Source organism: Peromyscus californicus, unplaced genomic scaffold (assembly GCF_007827085.1).
Source record: "Peromyscus californicus insignis strain IS unplaced genomic scaffold, ASM782708v3 Scaffold_18__1_contigs__length_77618521, whole genome shotgun sequence".
NCBI lineage: Eukaryota > Metazoa > Chordata > Mammalia > Rodentia > Cricetidae > Peromyscus > Peromyscus californicus.
The window spans coordinates 28,759,130-28,783,702 of record NW_026294480.1 but is presented as its reverse complement, the minus strand read 5'-3'; the positions used below and the strand labels follow the sequence as shown (position 1 = coordinate 28,783,702).

At 38.6% G+C, this 24,573-nt stretch overlaps 1 protein-coding gene across 1 annotated transcript; it reads left to right on the top strand.

Annotated features, from left to right (window-relative positions):
• The first annotated feature begins 90 nt into the window (after window positions 1–90).
• On the top strand, window positions 91–23,091 carry LOC128113220 (UDP-glucuronosyltransferase 3A1-like). Its single transcript, XM_052742804.1, has 7 exons — window positions 91–184; window positions 4,088–4,186; window positions 9,713–9,827; window positions 15,049–15,580; window positions 19,534–19,765; window positions 21,054–21,273; window positions 22,815–23,091. Exons 1-7 carry the CDS (start codon window positions 91–93, stop codon window positions 23,089–23,091), a joined length of 1,569 nt encoding a protein of 522 aa, XP_052598764.1.
• The last annotated feature ends 1,482 nt before the right edge of the window (window positions 23,092–24,573 follow it).

Genomic DNA, 24,573 nt, shown 5'->3' with positions numbered 1-24,573 from the left:
AGTGCTTTGTGACACAGGCTCACAGGGTCCCTTAGTGGCACATAGTTCTCAAGCTGTGCATTCTATGTCTGTGCTTCACTTGTTTTAGAGATGGCTGGGCATCAGATTGGGATTCTAGTGAGCTTATTTCTCCTTGAGTTTCTTCTCTTGGATGCTGCAAAAATCCTGACTGTATCTACAGCTGGTGAGTGTTTGCTGGGAATATAGAGTCTTGTGAGACCCGGCTACCTGGGTTAACATGTCTCATGCAAACAGCATGCAGTGGACTGACGATGCAGGAGATTTTCTAACTAGGCTTAGATCAAACCTAGGGGAGGAAGGGTGCAGTGTGAAATATGGTGTTCAGAAGCGATTCTACCAAAGAGTGGGGGTAAATAGTAGGTGGAAATAGCATCTGATGTGGAAACAGCTGCAGGAGACTGAGTTGTATATTATAAGGAAGATGAGAAAGGCTTTTTTACTGGGACTTTAGATTATGAGTACATGGGAGGGATATTAGTCAAAGTGATCAGTCTATTCCTCTAAAAAAGGGAGCATTTCTTGATTTTTTTCAGGGGTTTGGCTATATCCATAATCATTTCTGTTTTTTTTTTTTTTAATTTTTTTTATTTTTTATTTATTTATTTTTTTTTAAATTTATTTTAATTTATTTTGCAATACAATTCAGTTCTACATATCGGTCACGGATTTCCTTGTTCTCCCCCCCTCCCGTCCCCCTCACCTTCCCCCCAACGCCCCCCCCCCCCCCCCCATTCCCATCTCCTCCAGGGCAAAGCCTTCCCCACAGACTGAGGTCAACCTGGTAGACTCAGTCCAGGTAGGTCTAGTCCCCTCCTCCCAGGCCAAGCCAAACAATCCTGCATAGGCCCCAGGTTTCAAACAGCCAACTCATGCAATGAGCACAAGATCTGGTCCCACTGCCTGGATGCCTCCCAAACAGATCAAGCCAATCAACTGTCTCACCCATTCAGTTGATTGGCTTCATTTCTGTTTTTAAAAGTAATTCTTGTTCTTGTATATAAGCACTCAGTCACTGCCATCATGCCATCATGGCATCATTTAATTGTAGGTACTTCTATGTTACTCTGAACACCACAAATGTTCTGGCTCCATTGTTTGGTCTGGGGCTCATGAAAATTGGGTAGGGCTTTATATACATCAATCAGTGATAAAAGTCAGGGTTCGGTAGGGGAAATGCACATTAGTATCAAAAAATCAAGAGATCACATCAAACCCATACATAGGCTTTGTGAAAACACTTTTTTTTTTTTTACAATTGTTAACGTGTTTACATTCATATTGAATATGTTGTGACCCAAGGATTAGAGCAGGAATGGACATACATATTATAGGAAGGCAGAGTTGATGAATGCATTATCTTATTTTAATCCTAATTTGGATAACTAGTGTTTCTGGTAAAGAGTCAAGATTTTAACATAGGTAACCTTCGAGCTTCTCCAAAAAGAACTTAGAAACTTAATTTGTAATGTGTGATCACAGTACACTCATAATAGATATTACCCAAAGCCAAGTCGTCAGCAAGTAACTCACATGTTGTGCTCCATGACCTCTAAAATTAATGATTTTTAAAAGTTAACCAAAAACAAGTGAAGCTGAATGGGTTACTTAGATTTTTTTTTTGGTAATTCATTACCAAAAGTAGAGTTATTCATTCTGAAGGGACTATGATTCTGCTCTTACTGACTTCTGACATCTGAGCTTACTCTGTATCATTACTTAGGAGATTTTGCAAATTAAGATATTTTGTCACTAACCCCTTGTGACTATAGTTTGTGTATCTATCTGAAACTCTACCTCCTTTAGATGTCATAGTCATAAGGGAACTCTAGACTGTAAGCATTTCATCGTTGGCTCCTAATGCTGCTTTATAGCAAAACTACTGACATTATGGATTTAACAATGAATAGTTGTAGTGATATATTGTGTACCCTAATAACATTTACCTGAAGATCAGAGAACAGAACAAGCCACTAGATTAAACATAGATGCCCAGCAGTGGTGGCACACATCTTTAATCCTAGCTCTTAGGAGGCAGAGACCCGTTTTCTCTGAGTTGAAAGCCATCTGGATTAGAAGAGAAACAGAGTCAGGCATTGGTGGATCATGCCTTTAATTGCACATGCCTTTAATTCCAGCACTAGGAAGGAAGTAATATGGCTGGGTGGAGAAAGGTATATAAGGCATGAGGAGACAGGAACTAAGCCCTCTTCGGCTGGAGACCTTTCAACTGAGGACACAGACATTCATTTAGTCAGAGGATTGGTGGAGTTGGTGAGGTGAACCGTGGCTTGTTCCTTCGTCTCTCTCCTCTCTCAGCTTTTACCCCAATATCAGACCCTGGATTATTTTTTTTTATATGATCTTTAGAATTTGAGCAACAAATAGTAAGTTAGCTGTATCTGGTCCTCTTCATTACTCCTAACTATCTCAGCAAGTTGATGATAAAAATATATTCTTACTTATGCTTATTGTAGGAATATTATACCTGCATGTCTGTCTGTTTGCTACTTATGTGCCCAGGCACTGTGGGGCTCCTAAGAAGGCATCAGATCTTCTGGAACTGGAGTTATATGTGACTATGAGCCTCTATGAGGGTGTCTGGAATTGAACCTGGGTCCTCTGGAAGAAGATCCAGTACTTTAAACACAGAGCAAACTCTCCAGCCCTCCCCCCTTTGTGGTCTTTTTGTTTTGTGCTTTTTTTTTCTTTTTACGAGAGAGCTTCTCTGTGTTTTCCTGGCTGTCCTGTAACCCACTCTGTAGACCAGGCTGGCCCCAAACTCATAGAAATATCTGCCTGTGCCTCCTGGGTGCTGGGATTAAAGGTGTGAGCCACCTCTGCCTGGCTAATGATAATTATGTAAAGCAGTTTTTTTCCAGCTGCTGTAGAAGTAATCATTACACAGAACTGGGCACGAAAATTTAGATGTACTACTAAGCCCTAGAATAACACAGTCTCCTCAGTGGCAGAGGCAGAACGTTCAGAGACTTGCCCTAAATTTCTAAAGTGTGAATATTAGGAATATTTATTTTCAAGATAAAACTAAAAAGATGACTTGATATCCCGAGGAGGATTCTATTGTGTTCTGCTGTGTTTCATCTAACTTGAAGATAGATGGGTCTTATAAATCTGTATTCTGTGGCTCAAATGATATTTACTTTTTTTTTTGTCTAGGATAATAGAATGCCAAAGTTTGGAAGTGTGCCAGTATAAAGGCTGAATTATTGTATTCAACCTTTCACAAAGGACAGTGTGTTCCCCTTAGATCACTTTCAGAGATGGATCCTGAGTACCTCAGTGTTGGAGTGAAACACAGATTATAGACATGGGCTTGAACCTAGAGAAAAAAAGGGTGAAGGGACTGGGCTGCCTCTTGCAGGACTACAACTCACATTTATAGTTTCCCATAATGAATTCATATATATTTTCTAATAAGTATCTTTGTAGTGGGGAACTTGCACACTCTTGCTAAAAATTCTGACTCCATTTTTCACTTGCTTTTAAAATTATTTATTGTTTTGGGGTTATAATGATATCATTTTCCTTTTTCTTTCCTAATGTCCAAGCAGAGTAGCTCAATAATCAAGATGGGAACCTTTAGACTTTTAAAAAAGATTTTTTTTATGTTTGTGTTTATGAGTGCTTTGCCTGAACATATAGTATGTAAGTGTAGCATGTGCATGAAATGCCCAGTGAGGCCAAAAGAGGATGTTAGATCTCCTGGAACTAGTGTTTCAGGTGGTTGTGAAGCATCATGTGAGTGCTGGGAATTGAGCCCGAGTCCTCTGTGTGAGCAGCAACTGCTTTTAACTTCTGAGCCAACTCTTCAGGCATGACCTTCCTATCTTTGGTGGAGGATTGTTATCGATCAGAGCTCTGGGTTCATGTCCTGGATATTACCTGAAATGTAATTGAGGGTATGGGAGTGCTGGTTTCTGTTTATGCATCATGAGGCCATCTATATCTTTACACTTATTTTGGATTTTTTTTTTAATGTCAGCTATTTATGGTAGTCAGAAATCTTTTCATTAGTCTCCACAAAAATGAACTTATGTTTTATTTCTAGGTGGAAGCCACTATATGTTGATGAACCGTGTGTCACAAATTCTTCAAGAACATGGCCATAATGTGACCAATCTGCTTCATGAAAAGTTTCTCACCCCAGGTACTTTTAAAATCAATTATTACATTAAGTCACTTTAAATAAAAAATAATGGCTTTTGTATAGAATGGCTTGATATAAGTTCCGTATTTGATCTTATTTAGATATAAATCATGTTATGTGTGTTTTTTTGTGTGAATGTGTGTGTGTGTGTGTGTGTGTGTGTGTGTGTGTGTGTGTGTGTGTGTATGTGTGTGTGTATAAGTTTTGTAGATCTCATTAGACTTTGTGATCTTGGCCTCATGTGATATACTTCTGTATTTTACTTCATGGTGTAGGTTGAATGTGATGTCCAGGACCAATGATATTGAACATTATTAATCCTTAAGTATTAGGCCTAGTAAAAGCTGATTGGCCTATGAAGGTATACACTTGGAAAGGAATTACATTGTCCATTCCCGGGTAGATTATTTTCTTTGTGGGGTAGGTGTTTATGAAAGAATGAACCTTCCCTTTGCTGGCTTTTTTCCTTCTCTTTTGTCATGTGGCTCAAGTGCTCACTATACATTAAACACATCACCTTCTGTGTTATAATGCAGTGAAAAGGCATCCACCAAAGGCTCCACATAATTCTGGATTGTCAATATTTAAAAGTATAAGATAAATAATTCTTTAGGCTTATATTTATTTTCATTGTGTATATTTACGTGTCATGGTGTGTATTTTTGCATATGAGTACAAGTGCCCAACAAGGCGAACACAAGTGGTTGAATCACCTGGAGTTAGTCGGCAGTTGGGAGTTGCCTGATGTGGATTTTGGGAACTGAACATGGGTCCTCTGCAACAGTAGTATACACTTTAAACTGCTGAGCCATCTCAGTAAAATATTAACACTATAAATTAACTAACATTGGATATTTTGTTACGGCACTAGAACAGATTAAATATCCCATTACTTGAATGTCACTCACAGTCAACACTACACATCATTATTGATCATTTTGAGTAATTTGATGTCAAGTATGTCTAAAAGTAGTGTTGAATAGACATATTCTGCCATATTTAGGCCTTTAATTATCTAAGGATAGCTGCACTCAGAGCCACATAAATCACTTTCTATTTTTAAAAGACCCACAATTTAAGAATTATTTTCTAATAACCTTTATATTTATGCTCAAAGTTTAGGATGTGTGATTGAGAAAACCCCAGATTCCTGAGGAATAACTGGCTCCCCCAAAACTCTGCAGAATGATATCAGAAGTTCTTATTTAGCTTAGTGAGTACAGAGAATCAGAAGCAAACCAAAAACCACCAGTCTCTGCTGATAGATCAGAGCACAGAAGTCCAGAAAACTTCAATTCTTTATTTATTGTATGTATTTGTGTATATTTAATTTGCCTTAACAGTCTGGGTTTATAATTGCAATTCATGTTTATCCTGTTTTGCCTAGTCTCATAACCTTTGACATATCGCTCAAAGCTGTGGACTCTCTCATCCTTTAGCAACCTATGCACAAAAGGTCTACAAAGAAATCCTCCACGTCTGTGGATCAATTGTCTTTAGTTCTTAGATGCATGTGTTGTTGACCTAAATTTTCTTTTGTCTTTTATTTTCTTTCTCTTCTCTCCCTGTCACCATGCCCTGCTATTTGCTCACTTCTTGTGTTCTCTGCTTTCTTTTCTTTTTTCTTGTTTTTTTTTCTTAGACAGGCCCAGGCTTTCATAGAGCATATTCATATACCTGTGGTTGTTCTCAAACTCAGGGAATGCTCTTATCCTAGCTTCTCAACGTCTGGGTTTATAGGCATGAGTCAACACTCCCAACTCAGAGGTCCTTTCTACTTGCATAAATATTGAACATTTCAGATGTGATAATGGGTTTGACTTTCTTTTTATTTCTCAGCAGAATTTAAGTGAATTTGTGAATATAGAACAACATTGCTAGAACATTTTTATCCAACCTTCAACTGAAACTCTCTATTGAAACACGTGAACATTGATTATTTGTCTGGATCACTTTCATTCTGGAGTTATTCAACCTGAAAAACTGTATGACAGACAACTTGAAGAAATAAAAGTAGGGTTCCAGTGTCTGAGCCCTAGGTATTAAACTCAGCCCATCAGGCTTGGCAGTGAGTGCCTTGACCTGCTCAACTATCTGCTGGCCCTTTGAGGTTTTATTTTCTTCTTTCAAAATTAGCCTTTAGACTAGTAGATTTCCACATGGTTTCTGTATAATCTTTAATTTTGGTAGTACCTTCTCCACCTTTTCCCTAAATTTCTGTCCTCTTTACCACTTAAAGCTTGCTATTTTTCACAATTTCCTCTACTTTCATTTTTCATGAGTCCTATGTCAGTACTATTCTTTAGGATTCCCCTCCCCAGCCATTGCCTCTTTATAGTCTCTACAAACTTTCAAAGATTAGGAATGGACCCATTGCTAGCATATCCCTAAAACAGCCAGTGAATTCTTTCTCTCCTATTTCTAGTCATTTATTCATAGATATTTGAATCCTGACTATTTGGGAAATATTACAATCTACAGACATAGTTAAGAATAAATATATAGTAACATGAAGTACCTTGTCCTAGATTCTCCATCCTGTTCCACCTTTCTGAATCTGTGACATGTGTTCAATATCCATCTATGATTCTGTTCAACCAGTTTTTTCAAGATGGGGGCAAGCATGGTAAGAGAAAGTATTAACACAAAGAAGATTTCACTACAAACAAGCACCTTCTCTGCTTTTACAAAGTTACCAAATGTAAAACTAGAGAAAAAAAAGGAATGATCCCTCCTCAGTGAGACTAAGTATGCACAGTCTTAAGTATAAAGTAATTTCCTGAAATATCCAATGATGGGCTTGGTTTTGCATCTAAGAAATACTAAAGTTGTTAGCACTTAGTCAGTTTGACAAAAAAGTAATGTTATGGATCCTTTGTAACACAGAATATTTAATAATGCTACCCAAAATGAATGAAACTGAGCCTCCAATGACTAGAATCTATTAGAAAATATCAATTTAACCAGAGACAGTTTGTCCACCCTATTTCCATTTAAAAATCCAGTTTGAAATATTTTTAAATCTATAAAGAAAAGATGCCTGAAAGAATATTACTGCAAGTGCTGGCATCATGATAATAGGAGCATGGCAAAGTCCATGTCATAAGAACACATTTGTGGTTTTTCTTGTGGAATAAATATGCATGTACTTTGCAGAAGCATGTCAAAACAACTGCTGGTTTCTTTACCACTCTAGAGGCAGTAGGGCCTGGTATAATGAAGCTGATAGATGAGGTAGACTAGTCTCATGCAACAGGCAGCTTTATTCAGAGTGTCAGGCAATTTATACTCTGGGGGTTAAGAAGAGTCACCTGAACAAATCATCCATGCATGTGTGTAACCTCAGTTCTTATATGTCTTAATGACATTAATAATGCTTCTGCTGATGAAATTCCTCTGATATTGTTGCTAATTTAGAGATTAAAAAATGTAAGGAAATTCTTTGTAATTATCTCTGAAATTATTGTGTATGTTCTTTTATAACCCTTGACGCACACCCAATTCTTTCTTTTGGTTGTTCTGTGACTTCCTTCAGTGATGGTGGGTGTCTTTCTAAGCTTCTCATGTTTACCACTTCTTCCAGAGAGACCTAACCTGAATTGTCAAAAAGAATGACAATTTTGAGTGGTCTAAGGCTAAAATCAAGTTTGAAGTGAACCCTTGATTGTGTTGTAATGATGCTGTGGGTGCTTTTCCATGCAACGTCATTATTAGCATTTTTTTAGCTATAGCTATGGAATCAGTAAGGATATAAAGGGCACTTTCTAAGCTTGTTACCTGTGTTGTGTGGGCATAAGCATTCAGTCGAATCTATTCAGTTGGATATTATGTCATACAGGGGAGCCATCCTAACTCTTTACTATGAGCACCACGGCCTTGCAGACACACAGGTGAGAGTCCTTCCACTTAGGAGAGTCAGCCACATTTTGTTCAGGCACAGTTTGGGCTGGAATCCACAATCATGACTCAGTCTGAGACTCCAAGACAGGGTTGGCTGAGTCACATGATCCAGGAACAATAAAACAGAAGTTTCATTCCTTTGGTTTCTCTTCAAATATTAATTATTGAAAATCTCCAGTGAGGCTCATGTGAGGATTCTGTTTTTGGCCTACTTGTCTTGATTTAAAATTATCATCAATATCAAGAATGGAGGAGTTGGGTTTTTTTTTTCTGTAAAATGAGAGATATAGGTTGAAATTGTCAGGAGTTAAACTTCAAAAGTAGAATCAGACTGTTAATTAATACTTGAGTAATAAAGAGACATGCCAGAGTGGCCATTGAAGTCATGGTTGCCTTTTTCTTTCTTTCTCTCTTTCCTTCTTTCTTTCTTTCTTTCTTTCTTTCTTTCTTTCTTTCTTTCTTCCTTCCTTCCTTCCTTTTTTCTTTCTTTCTTTCTTTCTTTCTTTCTTTCTTTCTTTCTTTCTTTCTTTCTTTCTTTCTTTCCTTCTTCCTTCCTTCCTTCCTTCGTTTCTTCCTTTCTTTTTTTTGAATAAGCATTTTGACTAAAGTTAGAACCCCTGAATTTGATCAAACAACTCACAAACAAACATGTAAAAACCAGTTTGTTCTGCACCTGTTTATACTCCAAGTGCTTGGCTGCCTCAAGAAACAGGTTTGAGAGTTAAAAGCTAATTGGAGCTACTAAACATGACCCTGCCTCAAATCAAAGAAACAAACTCTAAACATGAAATGAACAACAACAAAAGGCAAACAAGTAAATCAGCACTTTGCATATTTCATTTTAATTTTTCTATGAAACACAGGGACTCTGCAATCAAACTGATTTGTAGTTATGTATAAACTCTAACTCACTATGGTGAAAAAGTTAATGAATAATTTTAGACTGTTTTCCTTCATACTTTCTCACATGTAAAGTGAGAAATGGCAGCTATGTCTTTAAATGAAAGCTGTTGCTAGAATTTTACATTACTGTAGACTGTATAAAAGTTCTTGAATTATTGTAAAGTCTCAATAAATGTGGTGATTTTTTTTGTGCTCTAACAAATAAAGCTTGCCTGGAGATCAGAGTGTGGAGCTAGCCACTAGTTAACCATAGGCAGGCAGTGGTGACACATACCTTTAATCCTAGCACTGGGATCTCATGCCTTTGATCCTAGTACTTGGGAGTCACATGCCTTTAATCCCAGTACTAGAGAGGTGGAGACAGGAAGTGATTTGGCTGGGTGGAGAGAGGAATATAAGGAGGGAGAAGACAGGAGCTTGGCCCTTTTAGGCTGAGGAGTTGGCAAGGTAAGTGGTGACTGTGGCTTGCTCCTTTGTCTCTCTGATCATTCAGCATTTACCGCAGTATCTGACTCCAGGTTTTTAACTATGATCAATTAGGATTTATACTACAAATAAATATTACCAGATTACAGAATTGAATGGATCAAAAGAACAAAATCACTAAAGAAGAAAAATTAAATTTCTGCAACAATATAAAATTAAATTAATTATTTTAATCCCCCTGCTAATGTGTGGTATATTATGATAAATCTAAATTTTACTCAATTGATGTTTTCTTAGATTTCAAAGAGGAGAAAATATCATACCAGGTTATAAACTGGCATCTATCTGAAGATAAGCAAAAGGAAATTGATAATAGAAGACAACTCCTTATAGAAGAATTAGTTCATAACAGGTAATTTGTTTCAATTCTTGGAACCAACTTATTGCTAATAAAGTCTTACAAATGGGGAGATGATGGTCACATGATGCTGTGAGTGAATTTAAGAGAAATGATGACTGGGAGAACTGGTGGATGTGGGGATGGATTGTGTTTGAGTGGTGCATGGAAGGTGTCTGACAGCTCCATAAATGATGGGATAGTCTCTAGAAAGTTGAAGAAATCTGTGGGATGTTCTGTATGCTCTGAATGTGCTGCTCTGATTGGTTAATAAATAAAGTGCTGATTGGCCAGTAGCCAGGCAGGAAGTATAGGTGGGACAAAGAGAGAGGAGAAGTCTGGGAAGTAGAAGGCTGAGGCAAGGAGATGCTGCCAGCCGCTGTGATGAGAAGCATGATGTAAGACACTAGTAAGCCACGAGCCACGTGGCAGTGTATAGATTTATAAAAATGGGTTAATTTAAGATATAAGAACAGATAGCAAGAAGCCTGTTTATAAATAATATAAGCATCTGTGTGTTTGAGTCTGAGTGGCTGCCGGCCGGGGCAGGACTGGAGATAACTCCAGTTACAAAGGTGTGCCTTCTAAGCCTTGTTTTTACTTGTCATCTGCACATGTAGTCTCAATAAAGTCAGTGCAGTCACTTCACCTTCTCTATCCAGGGAAAGAGGAGCCACTGTCTTCCATGTACCTTGCCACCTTCTTACATAAGTTCCTTAATGGAGCAAGTCACTTATACAAGGCTGTGCCACGCTTTGGTCCTTTTCTGTTAAACTCATTTAAAAGTTTTCCTTTCCTTCTTTTTATTCCAAATAATTTTTCTCATATAATATATCCTGATTGCAGTTTTCCCTCCCTCTATCCTACCAGTAGCTCCCTCCCGACCTGTGCCCAACTCTCTTTCTGTCACTCTGTCCCTCATCAGAAATCAAACAAACTCCTAAGGGATAATAATAAAATATAATAACATAAAATCAAAAATATCACATTAGAGTTGGACAATCAAAACAAACAAAGGAAAAGAATGGAAGAGAAGGCACAAGAATCAGAGACCCACTCTTTCATATACTCATAAATCCCATAAAAATACTAAACTGGAAGCATGTGTGTGAGTGTGTGTGTGTGTGTGTGTGTGTGTGTGTGTGTGTGTGTGTGTGTGTTGTGTGAGCTGCCTCAGTCTCTGTGAGTTCATATGAACTGTGCTCATGTATACAAGGCCTTGTTTTCTTGATGTTGTCCATATCCTCTGGCTCTTTCACTGCTGGTGTTGTCCAAACCCTCTGGTTCTTTTACTGCCTGATATTCCTCTCGTTTCCCTAATTGCCAAAGGGAGAGATTTGATGGGAACATCTTATTTAAGGTTGTGTGTTCCAAGGTACTCACTCTTTGTGTAATGTCTGGCTGTAGGTCTCTATATTTGTTCCCATCTACTACAGGAGGAAGCTTTTCTGATGATGACTGAACAAGGCACCGGTCTATGAATATAGCAAAATGCCTTTATTTTATTTAAGTCATTTTATTGCTACATATTTTGTTTTGTTTTTCAGACTGATACCATTTGCTTTTACTCTAGGTCCTAAGGGGCTATCTAGTCTTAGGTTCTCGATTTCCCACGCAGTGTTGGGTATGGGTTTTATCTGGTGGAGTGGGCCTTAGGTCAAATCAGTTATTGGTTGATTATTCTCTCAAGCCTTCTTCCTCCATTGCTGTAGCATATCTTGCAGGCAGGACAACATTGTAGATAGCTGGGTTTGTGACTGGCTTGGTGTTTATGTTTCTTTTTTGGTAGTGTACAGAGTATATTCCTACACCAAAAATGCTAGAACCTAGGCACTATATAGGCAGCAGCTGAGTTTCCCCATATTCATTGATCTGTATGGATGTTGTCTTTAGCAACAGAGCCTTGCTGTCATTTTTGTGGAGCACAACCTATAGTTTTGGCAATTGCCTGGGTTTTAGGAGGATTCCTGTGGGACCCCTTTGTCCAACATCTCAATTAGATGGGACCCAATGATGGTACTAGAAGCTCATTTGGTGGCAAGAGATGGCCAGTTGGGACTCTGTCTTGCACATCATTTGGCAATTTTACTGAGACCACATATATATTTTAGCAAGTGTCTCTTGTGATAGGTTTCCATACTACCCCTCAAATGGCCCTGAAGTTTAGCTGTTTCTCCCTGTATCCCCCCATCTCTCTCTCTCTTCCTCACTTGATCCTCCTATTCTACACCCACCACGTCCACTCCTAACTATCTATTTTATTTTCCTTTCCTCATGAGCTCTCCCTGTGCTCACTGGTCCCTTACTCTACACCTAACCTCTGTGGTTCTATGAATTGTAGCATGGTTGTCATTGACTTAACAGCTAATAGCCATAGGTATGTTTAAGATCTTTCAATGGCCTGAAATTACAGATGATCCTGAGGCTTTTATTCCTTGATTGGGATGTACAGAATCTCCTTTGTCTTCCACTGTGGTGATATTGTGTTCCCCAAAATATTGTGCACCCTAATAAACTTATCTGAGGTCAGAGAACAGAACAGCCACTAGATATAGAAGTCAGAAAATGGTGGTACACATGCCTTTAATCCTAGCATTCCAGAGGCAGAGATTCCTCTGGATCTTGTGAGTTCAAAGCCACACTGGAAACAGCTAGGCATGGTAACAAGATCCTTTAATCCCAAGAAGTGATGGCAGAAAGCAGAAAGGTATATAATGCATGAAAACCAGGAACTAGAGCTGGTTAAGCTTTTAGGCTTTTGAGCAGCAGTTCAGCTGATATTGATTTTTGATGAAGGCTTCCAGTCTGAGGAAAAAGGATCAGCTGAGGAATTGGCAAGGTGAGGTAGCTGTGGCTTGTTCTGTTTCTCTGATCATTGAGCGTTCACCCCAATATCTGGCTCTGGGTTTGTTTTCATTAATAAGAACTTTTAAGATTTGTGCTACATTCCACATGATTGACAAGTACAGATGTGTCTCTAAGGTAATTCCACTGGTCTCACTCTCATCTCTGTCCTGGAAAATTCTACTTAACAGTTAAGGTTGTGCTCACAGCACTAAGAATTTTTTGGAAAAATTTCTTACTCACAGAATCTTAAAGACCACGTATCTTTTGTCATATATTTGATAGAAAAGGTCAAATTGCACCTTAGTCAAATGTAGTTACTATGTATACACATTTTTGACATATGTATTATGTCCTCTTTCTAAGCTTGAACTCTTGAGGTGTGGTTCAAATTACAGATAAAAAACAATCAAGTTGATGAGAATAGGAACTTCTTGAGAATTTTTATAATTGATGTACATTAAAGGGAATACTATTCTACTGGATTTATTTAGAATTATTATATAAAATATTTAAAAAAATGGAAATTAGATGATAGATTTAGATAATTATGCCATGTATTCATCCTCATTCCATTATTTTAATGTAACAACTGAATTTGGGTGAGTTTATAATGAGAAGAAGCTTATCAGTTCACAGTTATGGAAGTTCTAGCTCATGGTAAAAACATCAGTCAGGTTGATTGAAAGCATCATGATAAACGGCATCATAATGGCTAAAGAATGATTCAAGAGAAGAAAAAGAACAGGTTTAGACCTATCAGAGGGTTAACTCAGAATCTAACAAGGGTTATTTTGGAAATATATAGGGTAAGGCCTTCTAATGGTCTTCTACTAAGGTGTCCACTTAGAGGGCCCACTACCTCCACACGTCACTATTGAGCATCAACATTCTGACATACAAATGCTTGAAGACAAACCACAGCTGTTGTGACTTGAAGTTGGGTCAAAAAGTGAGTGAAGATAAGCGTGCCTCTGGGCTCTCATCTTGTGGATCTTTTGATGTAGGATAACATGGTGCACTTGTGCATCTTACCAGGTTGTTTATCTGCTAAGCATTGATGTGGAAGAGTCCCTGGAAAAGTGCTGTGGGGAAGAGTCATCAGTAGGATGACTAAAGTTGAGGACAGTCTTCAGTGACAGTTTGAGCAGTAGAGTTGTAAATTCTAACAATAAGCTTCCAATCACACTTTCTTCCCATTGGAAAGTTAAGTTAGTATATAAAGTAATAGGCTTTGCTATGTACTTTTTAGAAATCATTAATGTCAGTATCTTTTGTTCTAGGTTGCCTCCTTCCTCCACAGCACTATTCCATGACACATGCATCTCTTTTGATGGCTTTTTATTTTTATGTGTTCTCATGGCCTCTTTTCTAATTTCATCATCTAACAAAGAAAGCACACACACACACACATTTAAGTTTAGATTTCACATGTAAGAGAAAAATCAGTAGGATACACACACACACACACACACACACACACACACACACACACGTATATTTGGTTGTTTGGTTTTTAAAAAAATTTTATCTATCTATCTATTTATTTATTTATTTATTTTTGGTTTTTTGAGACAGGGATTCTCTGTAGCTTTGGAGCCTGTCCTGGAATTCACTCTGTAGACCAGGCTGGCCTTAAACTCACAGAAATCTGCCTGCCTCTGCCTCCGAGTGCTGGGCTTAAAGGTGTGGGCCACCACCGCATAGCAGTTTATTTTGTTTATCAAATTGCTTAGTTTCCAGGCAGAAAGTTGAAACATGTTCAGCTTTGTTCTAATATTATCATTGGAAAGTTCCTTTTGTGGGGTACAACATTCAAGCCAAGATACACATGATTAAAAGAAATGACTTTATCATTGATGATTATAGAATGTATAATCATGCCACTTACACAGATTGGCAGAGGAGCAATACTATTACTCAAAAACTCATTATATAATGTGAAATTAACAGCATTATACACCTGCTCATTCAGATTGATGCTCTGAGATCTACTGTAATCAGTGATGGCTTCCAAGACAGAAGAAATCTAACTAACTTAATATACTTTACATATTAAGTAACACTATAATATAATGATTTGTATTGCTTTAAACAAAGGTAAGAAAAAGATTCAGGCTACAGAGCCTCTTTCCATAAAATATATTAAAAATCATTTTTTCCTAAGTGAGTAAGTGTTTTATTTAGTCCAGCCTACTAGCCTCAAAATCATAAAGCTAAGACTAGCCTTGAACTCTTGATCCACCCGTCTCCATTGCTAGAGTGTTGAATTATAGGCTTTTGTTCATCTAGTTGTGCAATACTTTCACTGAGTACAACATTATTCCAAATATGTCTGAAAATGTGTCCAAGTATGAAAAAGCTCCCCAAAATATTTGTTATTTTTTTACAGGTTCAACTCTCATACCCGTGTAAAGGTCTATGAACTCTTAGGGAATTTATGCAGTCACTTACTAAGCAGAAAGGACATCCTGGATTCCTTAAGAAATAAGAATTTTGACCTACTTTTTTTGGATGCATCAGATCCCTGTGTTTTTCTGATTGCTGAGAAACTTGGGAAACAATTTGTGGCCTTTCTTCCCATGGTGTTTGCCATTATAGACTACGGGCTACCAAGGCCCTTGTCTTATGTTCAAGGATTTGGTTCCAGTTTAACTGACCAAATGAACTTCTGGGTCAAAGTGAAGAACTTTCTGATGTTCCTTGATTCAACCATGAAGCAAAGAGAAATATTTTCTCATTATGACGGCACTATCCAGGAGCATTTTGCAGAAGGCTCTCGTCCAGTTTTGTCTGACCTTCCATGGAAAGCAGAGTTGTGGTTTGTCAATTCTGACTTTGCCTTTGATTTTGCTCATCCCATGTTTCCCAACATGGTCTATGTGGGAGGTTTAACAGACAAACCTGTTAGACCAATACCTCAAGTGAGTGAAACCTTGGTCCTCAGTTTATCTTTTATTCAGAGGCCTGCAGTGCTTAGATGGGGTCTTAGTTAGGGTGTCTATTGCTGTGAAGAGACATCAGAACCACAGAAACTTTAATAAAGGAAAACATTTGATTTGGGTGGCTTCATGTTTCAGAAACTTAGTCCATTATTATCATGGTGGGAAACATGGTGCCATATAGAAAGACATAATGCTGGAGAAGGAGCTCAGAGTTGTATATCTAGATCCACAGGCAGCAGGAAGTGAACTGTGACACCAGGCATAGCTGAGCATAGCAGACCTCAAAGTCTACTTCACAATGACACATTTCCTCCAACAAGGCCGCACCTACTCCAAACAGGCCATACCTCCGAGTGGTGCCATTCCCCTTGGGAGCTGTTTTATTTCAAACCACCACAGGAGGAAATTGTCACTTACCAGAGATGTATGGAAAGGAAGTACTCTAAGACAAAAGAAGCACCTGGAGCCTATATCTTTAGGGTTAGTGAAAGTATAGTGCTAGAATACCCCATGCTAAGTTTGAAGACCTGGTTAGATAGTTCAAAATGTGAGTTTGTTTTGTCTCTCTCTATTCCTGGCTGTGGTGGAATAACTCCTTTAGTTAGTATTAATATTTCCAATTGAATTTTGAGCTATCTGTATAATAAATACAGTGAATGTCAAGACACTTAGTATGTGTTAAGGAGGTGGGTTCTTCATAATGAAACAGATAATACTTTCAGAAGGCATGTTCCTAGACAGGACTTAGCATGAGGGAGAAGAAGAACGGCTTCTGTTATTCTGTGTGCCCAGCCTGTTGAGCCATTGATACTCCATCCAGCTACTACAAACCATCCGAGCTGCCATGTAGTGTACATGTTCAATGAGGCTCAGAATCACTACCACTGAAAATTATAAAGTGCAGAGAGCTAAGGATGTTAGACTTCTGGTTCCCTGTCACTGTGGTGCTCCCTCACCCATGATGGGAGGAATTATCCCCTTTGGACATATATAGTGGTGGCCAAGATACTGAGTTGATGAAGGGGATGTTTCTCTTGCTTTCAGCTCAAAGCAGAGAGGGTATGGATTTGTTCTGGCTCTGTTGGGTACTACGGCACCTACCCTTCCTTGCAGATGGTGCAAATAAGTTTTTGGGGGAGTGATTAGTGAGTAACAAATATATATACTGAATACTTACGTCAGTAGAGTAGGGACACAGTATACAGATATGCAGTTCCCTGGCTGAATCTTTAAGTAGTAAAAGATATTTTACATTTATAAATCTAGATGTATATTGACAGAGCCCTCACCTTCTAGACAGAATGGTCAGATATTGGCACACAGAGAGATGAAAGGATTGTTAAAAAGTGGGAGGAAATGTTTCAAAATAATATATGACACAAGAGTCTGGAATCTACTATGGGGTATTCCAATACATGTTTTGTAAGAATTAAGTGAGAAGCAAATAGACTGTGGTGGTTGCCAACATAAGGAAAATCAGACTTTATATCAAAACTCTCAAAGAAGTTTAAAGACTATATATATATATTTGAAACTTTGTGTTTATCAAACATTGCAACTATAAAATATTACTTAAAATATATGAAATAGTTAACTTAAAGAGAGATATGTCATCTATGCACAAAATATGAAATAAAGTATAAGAAGAACAATGTAAGAAATTTAAAGAAGAAATAAATAATAACTTAAGACTTCAATTCTACAGTTTTAGAATTAGAAGACTATTCATACAAATTATCACCTTGAATAATACCATAGGCTAAATAGAATTATTAGAAATACATAGAGCATGCTTAAAATGTATTTGCAAGTGATTTTATATGCCTGACGGCTTGCCCTGCATGTATGTGTGTGTGCATCATGTTCATGCAAGTGCCCAGAAGAGGCCAGAAGAGGGCACTGAATCCCCTAGAGCTAGAATTACAGGGAGTTGTGATTGCTCTGTGGGAACTGAACTGTGGTCCTCTGGAAGGAAATCTGCTGAACCATCTGTCCAGTTTCGAGTGTTCATTCCAACAACAGCAGAGCACATATTCTTCTCTAATGCACAAAACAAATTCCTTGGTTCATGTGTTAGCCCATGCCACCCCCCAACACAACCCTGAGATTTGCAAATTCTCAGATTAATGTAAATATCTCTTACCACAGTGGGGTGAGTAGAAAACAACATACTGTAAATTCAAAGGGAAAAATCAAGAGGAACATTTGAAAATATTACATACCAAGGGGAAGGAGACAAAACACAATGGAATGATGGAGTGCAATAAAAACAAGACATCAAATATAATTCATAGCTACTATTATATCTATTAGTACAGCCAAGGTATTTGCAATTGATAATCTAACCCTTCAATATAAGGCAGAGATAATGAAGACATGACTAAACAGGACGCTAGCAGAAAGAAGGGGCATAAAAGAATCAGAGTGTAGATGATTGAAATAACGAATAGACAAATTTAGAATCAATAAAATCAAAAGAGTATTATGCTGAAAAAGCGATAGAATCATTAAGAATATAAATAAGAAAGAATAAGAAAATAATTAAGTTCTAAAGTAAAAAACTATCCACTCTTACTTAAAACAATAAAGATTATAAGGGAATTATACAAACATGATATATCATCAAATTAGGTGATCTACATGAGTGGACATATTCCTATGCATGTCTGTTAACATAACTGACTCAAGAGAAAAATAGAAAATCTTAAAGTTATGGGGTTAAATTAGACTGATCAATAACAAAGTCTTTCATTAAGGAAGTCTGACATAACATGGATTAACTGGTGAATTAAGTGAAACACTTAAGAATGAATGTCAGTTCCTGTATGATTATTTGTGGCACTTCCACAGGAAAGAATACTTCTCAACCCCTTCTTTGAATCTATCATTACTATGTAACCAAAGCTAGAAAACAACACCAGAGGTGAAGGCATTATACCACACAGCAAGTGAAGAAATTTTGTATACTGAATTCCTAGCATGAGTATAAAATAATACAAATGATGCCAAAAATAGTTAGGAAGGGCCAAAGGTTACTAAACCAAAAGAATGCCCTTAGCAACTAGATTATTCTGGAGCTTACATTTTTTTTTTCTGAGACAGGGTTCTCTGTGTAGTTTTGCACCTATCCTGGAACTCACTTTGTAGACCAGGCTAGCCTCGAACTCACAGAGATTCGACTGCCTCTGCCTCCTGAGTGCTGGGATTAAAGGAGTGCCAGTAGAAAAATCTGGTGCATGTATTTTCTTGGAAGAGCAATCCATAAGAGCCCAAAGGTGTAGTACAAATCTTTAAAAGGTATTATTAATAAAGACAAACCTGGAGCCAGGTATTGTGGTGAATGCTGAATGATCAGAGAAACAGAACAAGTCATCCAAGCTCACCTTGCCAGTTTCCCAGATCATCTTATTTCCTCAGACTGAAAGCTTCTGAGTCCTCATCTGAACGGATCTCAGCTGAACTGCTGCTAAAAGCTAAAAGCTTAAAAAGGCTCTAGTTCCTTGTCCTCACACCTTATATAACTTTCTGATTCCTGGGATTAAATGCATATGTCACCATGCCTGGCTGTTTCCAGTGTGGCTTTGAACTCACAGAGATTTAGGTGGATCTCTGACTCTGGAATGCTAGGATTAAAGACATGTGCTACCACTGCCTAAACCTATAATTAATATAGTGTCTGTTCTGTTCTCTGACCCTCAGATAAGTTTATTGGGGTGCACAATATATCAACCCCACACAGGTGAAGAGATGGCTGCTATTCAATGCAGTAACTACCCCCAGACACAGCTGTATAGGAATTATGAAAGGAGTTTTATCATATAGAACACAAGCAACCAAAACATGGGTTTATTTAACAACTGGTCTTGTTTCATGTTATAGCTGCCTTGGGTTTAACAAACCACTTTTTGCAAATTTCTTTATGTTTCTTCTAGGATTTGGAAGACTTTATCATTAAGTTTGGAGACTCAGGTTTTGTCCTTGTGGCACTGGGCTCCATAGCAACCCAGCATCAGACCAAGGAACTAATTAAGGAGATGAACAGTGCCTTTGCTCACCTCCCTCAAGGGGTGGTGTGGGCATGTAAGGACACTCATTGGCCTAAAGATGTCAGTGTGGCTCCAAATGTCAAAATCATGGATTGGCTTCCCCAGACTGGCCTTCTGGGTAAGCACCTCCTAGACCTGTCACTTTATTTCCATTAATGTGCTTTGGGACTTAATAGATAACTGATGTCTGAGTGCTTGGACTTGCAGAAGAAAAGGCTGCTGATAGGTGAAGATATATGTCCAGCAGGCAGGTAGAAGCAGCTAAGGTTCTTGGTAGAATCAGTCTGTGCTCTAGACTGGCCATAGCAACAACTTCCTCATCCTTTTCAACTCAGACAGATCTCAGTTCCCTAAATAGATATGTAGCCTTGACTTAAGAGTATTTTACCATTGATCACTCCAACACAATCTTGACCAATACGTGATCTATAACTACTCCTTGGGCAGTTGCCACCATTTGTTGCCGCTATTCTCACAGTGATGTAAAACATCTTTGGTATTTTTAAACACACACATATATGAATGTAAGCATGCAGGCACATCTTGGTTGTCAGAAAAGGGCTGAGCACTCAGACTCAACATGGAGGTTGTGTGGTTTAGGACATAGGGAGATATTTGAGTACCAACCCACATAAGCTCACAGTATGATATGGAGACACTGATTTTTTGAGCAACAGAGAATTCCCTAAAGCTACCTCCCCTCAAAATTTTCATTTCTATGTGACTTTATGGATACCTAACTTTTCTACACTCAATGGCAGAATCAGAGATTTGCACCTAAGACTGTGACTCAAAAGAAGCTGGGAAATTTTTCACATAGATCTCTGTTCAGTAAAATCACAGGCTACACAATAGGAAAAAGACCTGCTTTCCAGGGAAAATGGATAGATTTTGAGTGAGGTATAGTTTGGGATGATTTCTTTATGATCATAAGAAATTTTTGGTAGCTTTCAATATGGAGCAACTGTCAAGACCTGTAAATGCAGAAGTTTCTGGCCTACCACCCACTTCTGTAAGCTTCTCAAAACAGAGCAGATAACACCCATAATATAGACTTCATGTGAGATCAGACATGAAAAGCGAGAGAAGGCCAAGGTTAGACAAGTGAAGAAGAAAGCATCAGTGGAGAAGATGAGGATGAGTAGAAGGACACGGAAACTTGCCTCGCTTGTCACTTTTCTTGTAGCTGTCCCTGGCTTCTAGGCCCTAGATAGATTTTGACTGAAGTAAGGCATCTCTCTGCAGAGAGAAGGCTGGGTATCACATGCTGGAACATTGCAAATCTCTAAAGCAACATCAGTAAATCCATTCTCCCCAGCACATTGGCATTTCCTGGATCTGCTGCTTTCCCTGGAATCTGCAGCTTTGATAGTGACGTATTGGATGATCTTTCTCTTTTGCAACAGCTCATGCTAGAATTCGTCTTTTTGTCACCCATGGGGGAATGAATAGCATAATGGAGGCCATCCAGCATGGAGTACCCATGGTGGGGATTCCCTTTCTGGGAGACCAGGCTGAAAACATGGTTGTAGTAGAAGCAAAGAAAATTGGTGTTTCTGTTCAGCTAGAGACACTCAAGGCAGAGACATTTGCACATACGCTGAAAGAAGTCATAGAAGACAAGAGGTATGCAGCTCTCTGGGGTTGTGGTCTCTTAGGCTGAATATAGGCTTAGTATTAATTGGTCTGTGTAGTCTCTTTATCAGTGAAACAGAATTTTGTGGGATGTGTTATAATACATGTGTGATTAGTGAAAGTCCTGCTTTTCCTTTGCTATTAATCCTAATTTTGGGTGAGGAGCTGAGAATATGCTTCTACCTGATGTGGTGTGATGATTTCTTATACACACATTATCTTTATGATCTTTTATATTATGGGTACTTACAATAGAATTTCAGTTGAAGCAGGAGAGATCATTGGCATGTTCTTTACGTGGCTAATCTTCCTGAATCATCAAATACCTAAAGAATTCCTATTGAATCAGAGGTTGATGGTCTTATTTACTATTGTATTGCTGTAAAAAGGTACCCTGACCAAGGCTACATGTAAGATAAAGCATTTATTTGGGTCTTGCTTACAGTTTCAGAGGGTTAGTCCATGATCATCTTGTTGGTGACTGTGTCTGCAGCATGGCACTGGAGCAATAGCTCAGAGCTTATAACTTGATCTGCAGGCAGGAGGCAGAAAGATCAAGACTGGGCCTGGCGAGGGCTTTTTGAACCCTGCCAGTGAGAAACCTCCTCCAATTAAGTCACAGTTCTTAATCCTTCCTTAACAGTCCACCAACTGATAAGCAAACATTCAATGACTATGGGAGCCATTCTACTCAAATGATGACAAAGACCATTGCATGTCCTTAATGGGCTGACCTTCCCTCCTCAGGGTCTTTGTCTTTAACTCACAGAACTAACTTTCCAGTGTTGTCCTCTTAGGAGAACATGTTTTTGACTATTATTTTTTCTGTCCTTGAGCTCACTCATCACACACTACTTTCTCTTTGACACTGAAATATTTTCAATATCTACATCACGTGCACCAATATTGTATGTCCCACACTAGCACATACAAAGCATGCACCATGAGGAAGCAGTGGTATCAGTTTCTACCCTGTTCCTGGGGGTTAGGACAGGCCTGTTATAATGGAACTTTTCACGAATCTAGCACAAATACAATAGTAACCGAGACAAAAAGAGGTGACCCACATATTCCTTGCCCGACCAGAACAGCGATTGCACAATCAAACAGGACTAAATACTCAGGTTTCAATGTCCCAATCACTTAATCAGATATACATCATGTCATATATATTTAATGTGAGCACACCTTCAGCACAATAGGTGAAATCCTTACAGACATTAAAAATTTCTCTTCAAGGGTTAATTTTGATCCTTCTTGTATTAGGTTTTGCTTTTTAGCTTTTCACTGAACTTTTTTTTAATTGAACTTTTAGTTGGGACTCAGGTAGACAGTGTCAACAAAAATGTATGCCAACAATTTTGTTAAAGCTGACCTATGGGAATGTATTAGAAACAAAATGTGTGTGTGTGTGTGTGTGTGTGTGTGTGTGTGTGTGTGTGTGTGTGTGTGTATGTTTTGTATGCCTGTTATATGTTCTCTAGTACTAATTTACCACATTGGTAACACACGCTCTCTGTGTCTGCCCATAGGTACAAGTCTGCAGCAATGGCCGCCAGGGCCATCAGGCGCTCCCACCCCCTGACACCTTCCCAGCGTCTGGTGGGCTGGATTGACCACATCCTGCAAACAGGGGGAGGAGCTCATCTCAAGCCCCATGGCTTTCAACAGCCATGGCATGTGCAGAACCTGCTGGATGTCCTATTGTTCCTGTTAGGGCTCACTCTGGGCACCTGGTGGCTGCTGAAGACAATGCTGGGCTTGTTGCTCAGGTCCCTGGGTGTGGCCAGGAAGGAAAAGAAGGCATAATGTTAGGGTTGACCTGGGGGAGGATGCTGGGAACTCTGGCTCTTTACAGGACTGCCCCTTCCCTAACACAAGGAACTCCCAGGGTTCTCCTCTTTCCCTCTTCCTGCTGGGGAACCTCCAGTTGTCCTCACTGTTTTCTGCCTCTTTCCTAACACTCATACAGTACATTGACTGACTGGTGACTCCACTACCTGGATCCCCTTGCTCCTGTACAATCCTTCCTTTCCCAGCCATTTCTTCTCTTCACTCTTTTCTGCCATTGACAGTGTTATAACTGTTTCATCCTCTCTGTGACTTCTAGTTTCTGACTCTAATTTCTCATATCATTTGAGTTAAAAACCCCAAATATTTGATAAATTCTACTTACTCTTCTATTTTTCTTATCTTATATTCTCTCTTTAGAGTTTAGAATGCCTGTCCTGCTCCATTCTACTCTTCCTGTTAGGCAGCAACAGCCACTGCCAGCATGTAATATCTACCAATGTATCTGATAATGACACCATATGAATGCCATTAATTAATTTTTCTTGGTATAATACAAAATAAAGTTCACAGAAAATTGAAGAGTTTGGAGAAATCATTTTTGATATGACTTATATGATAGGTTTATTTCCTTATGTGTAATAAATTTAAATAAGTAATGAAAAGAAACTACAGTCTATCCACTTATTGGAGTAACTACTATATGTCAAACCGGATAAGCCAGAGATGTATAAATGATACAGAATGAACTTCAATGCCGTTAAGTAAAAAGCTACAAAGAGAAGCGATATACATAGCATTGCTGTTGGGATGAACTGTAGCTCAGTAGAAGGATTAGAGGGAGATTCCGGGCTCTGAAGGCTGTTTGTGGCCCCTGTTCCCCCAAACCTAGCAAACTGGGCAGAGGTTTGTTGAATGAATGGACTGAACTGTGCCTCTGACAAGGGAACTGTACATATGATGAGCCAACACATGGTGGTGCTGTGGTTACATGCATTGAGAAGAAGTGCCTTCTAAACAGATTTAAACCTGACACTTTATACTGTTGTGACCAAAGAGTCAGACACACTTAACAAGAGTTGTGATGTCAGTGAAATCATGACATCATATTTGGAGTCTGCAGTGGGATTTGTTATTCAAATCTCAGAGCTCTGAGTATGTCTTGCCCTTCTTTATTGGAAATACGACTCTCTCCTACCTTCCTCTCAAACCCCAAAGTCTTACAAAATTTATTTTTCCTCTTATGATTTAATGTGAGTCTTCAGAGTTCAAATTAAGATTGTATGCCATCCTAGAGCTTGATTCTCCGAGTTACCCCTCTACTCCTAGCTTCTGTCCTAACATGGTACATTGAAAAGAGGACACAGTTAATGTTGGCTGTTTGTTGACAAATTAATTGACTGAATGATGGCTAATGTGAGCATCTCAAGTCTCGTGCTTGACTGTAATTCCCCCCCCCCCCCCCCCCCCCCCCCCGACTTTATCAAGTCATATCCAGAA

Coding starts and splice junctions, on each gene's coding strand:
- LOC128113220 (XM_052742804.1), top strand. CDS start 91: ATGGCTGGGCATCAGATTGGGATTCTAGTGAGCTTATTTCTCCTTGAG. Junction 4,187..9,712: donor TGAAAAGTTTCTCACCCCAG/GTACTTTTAAAA, acceptor ATGTTTTCTTAG/ATTTCAAAGAGGAGAAAATA. Junction 19,766..21,053: donor TCCCCAGACTGGCCTTCTGG/GTAAGCACCTCC, acceptor CTTTTGCAACAG/CTCATGCTAGAATTCGTCTT.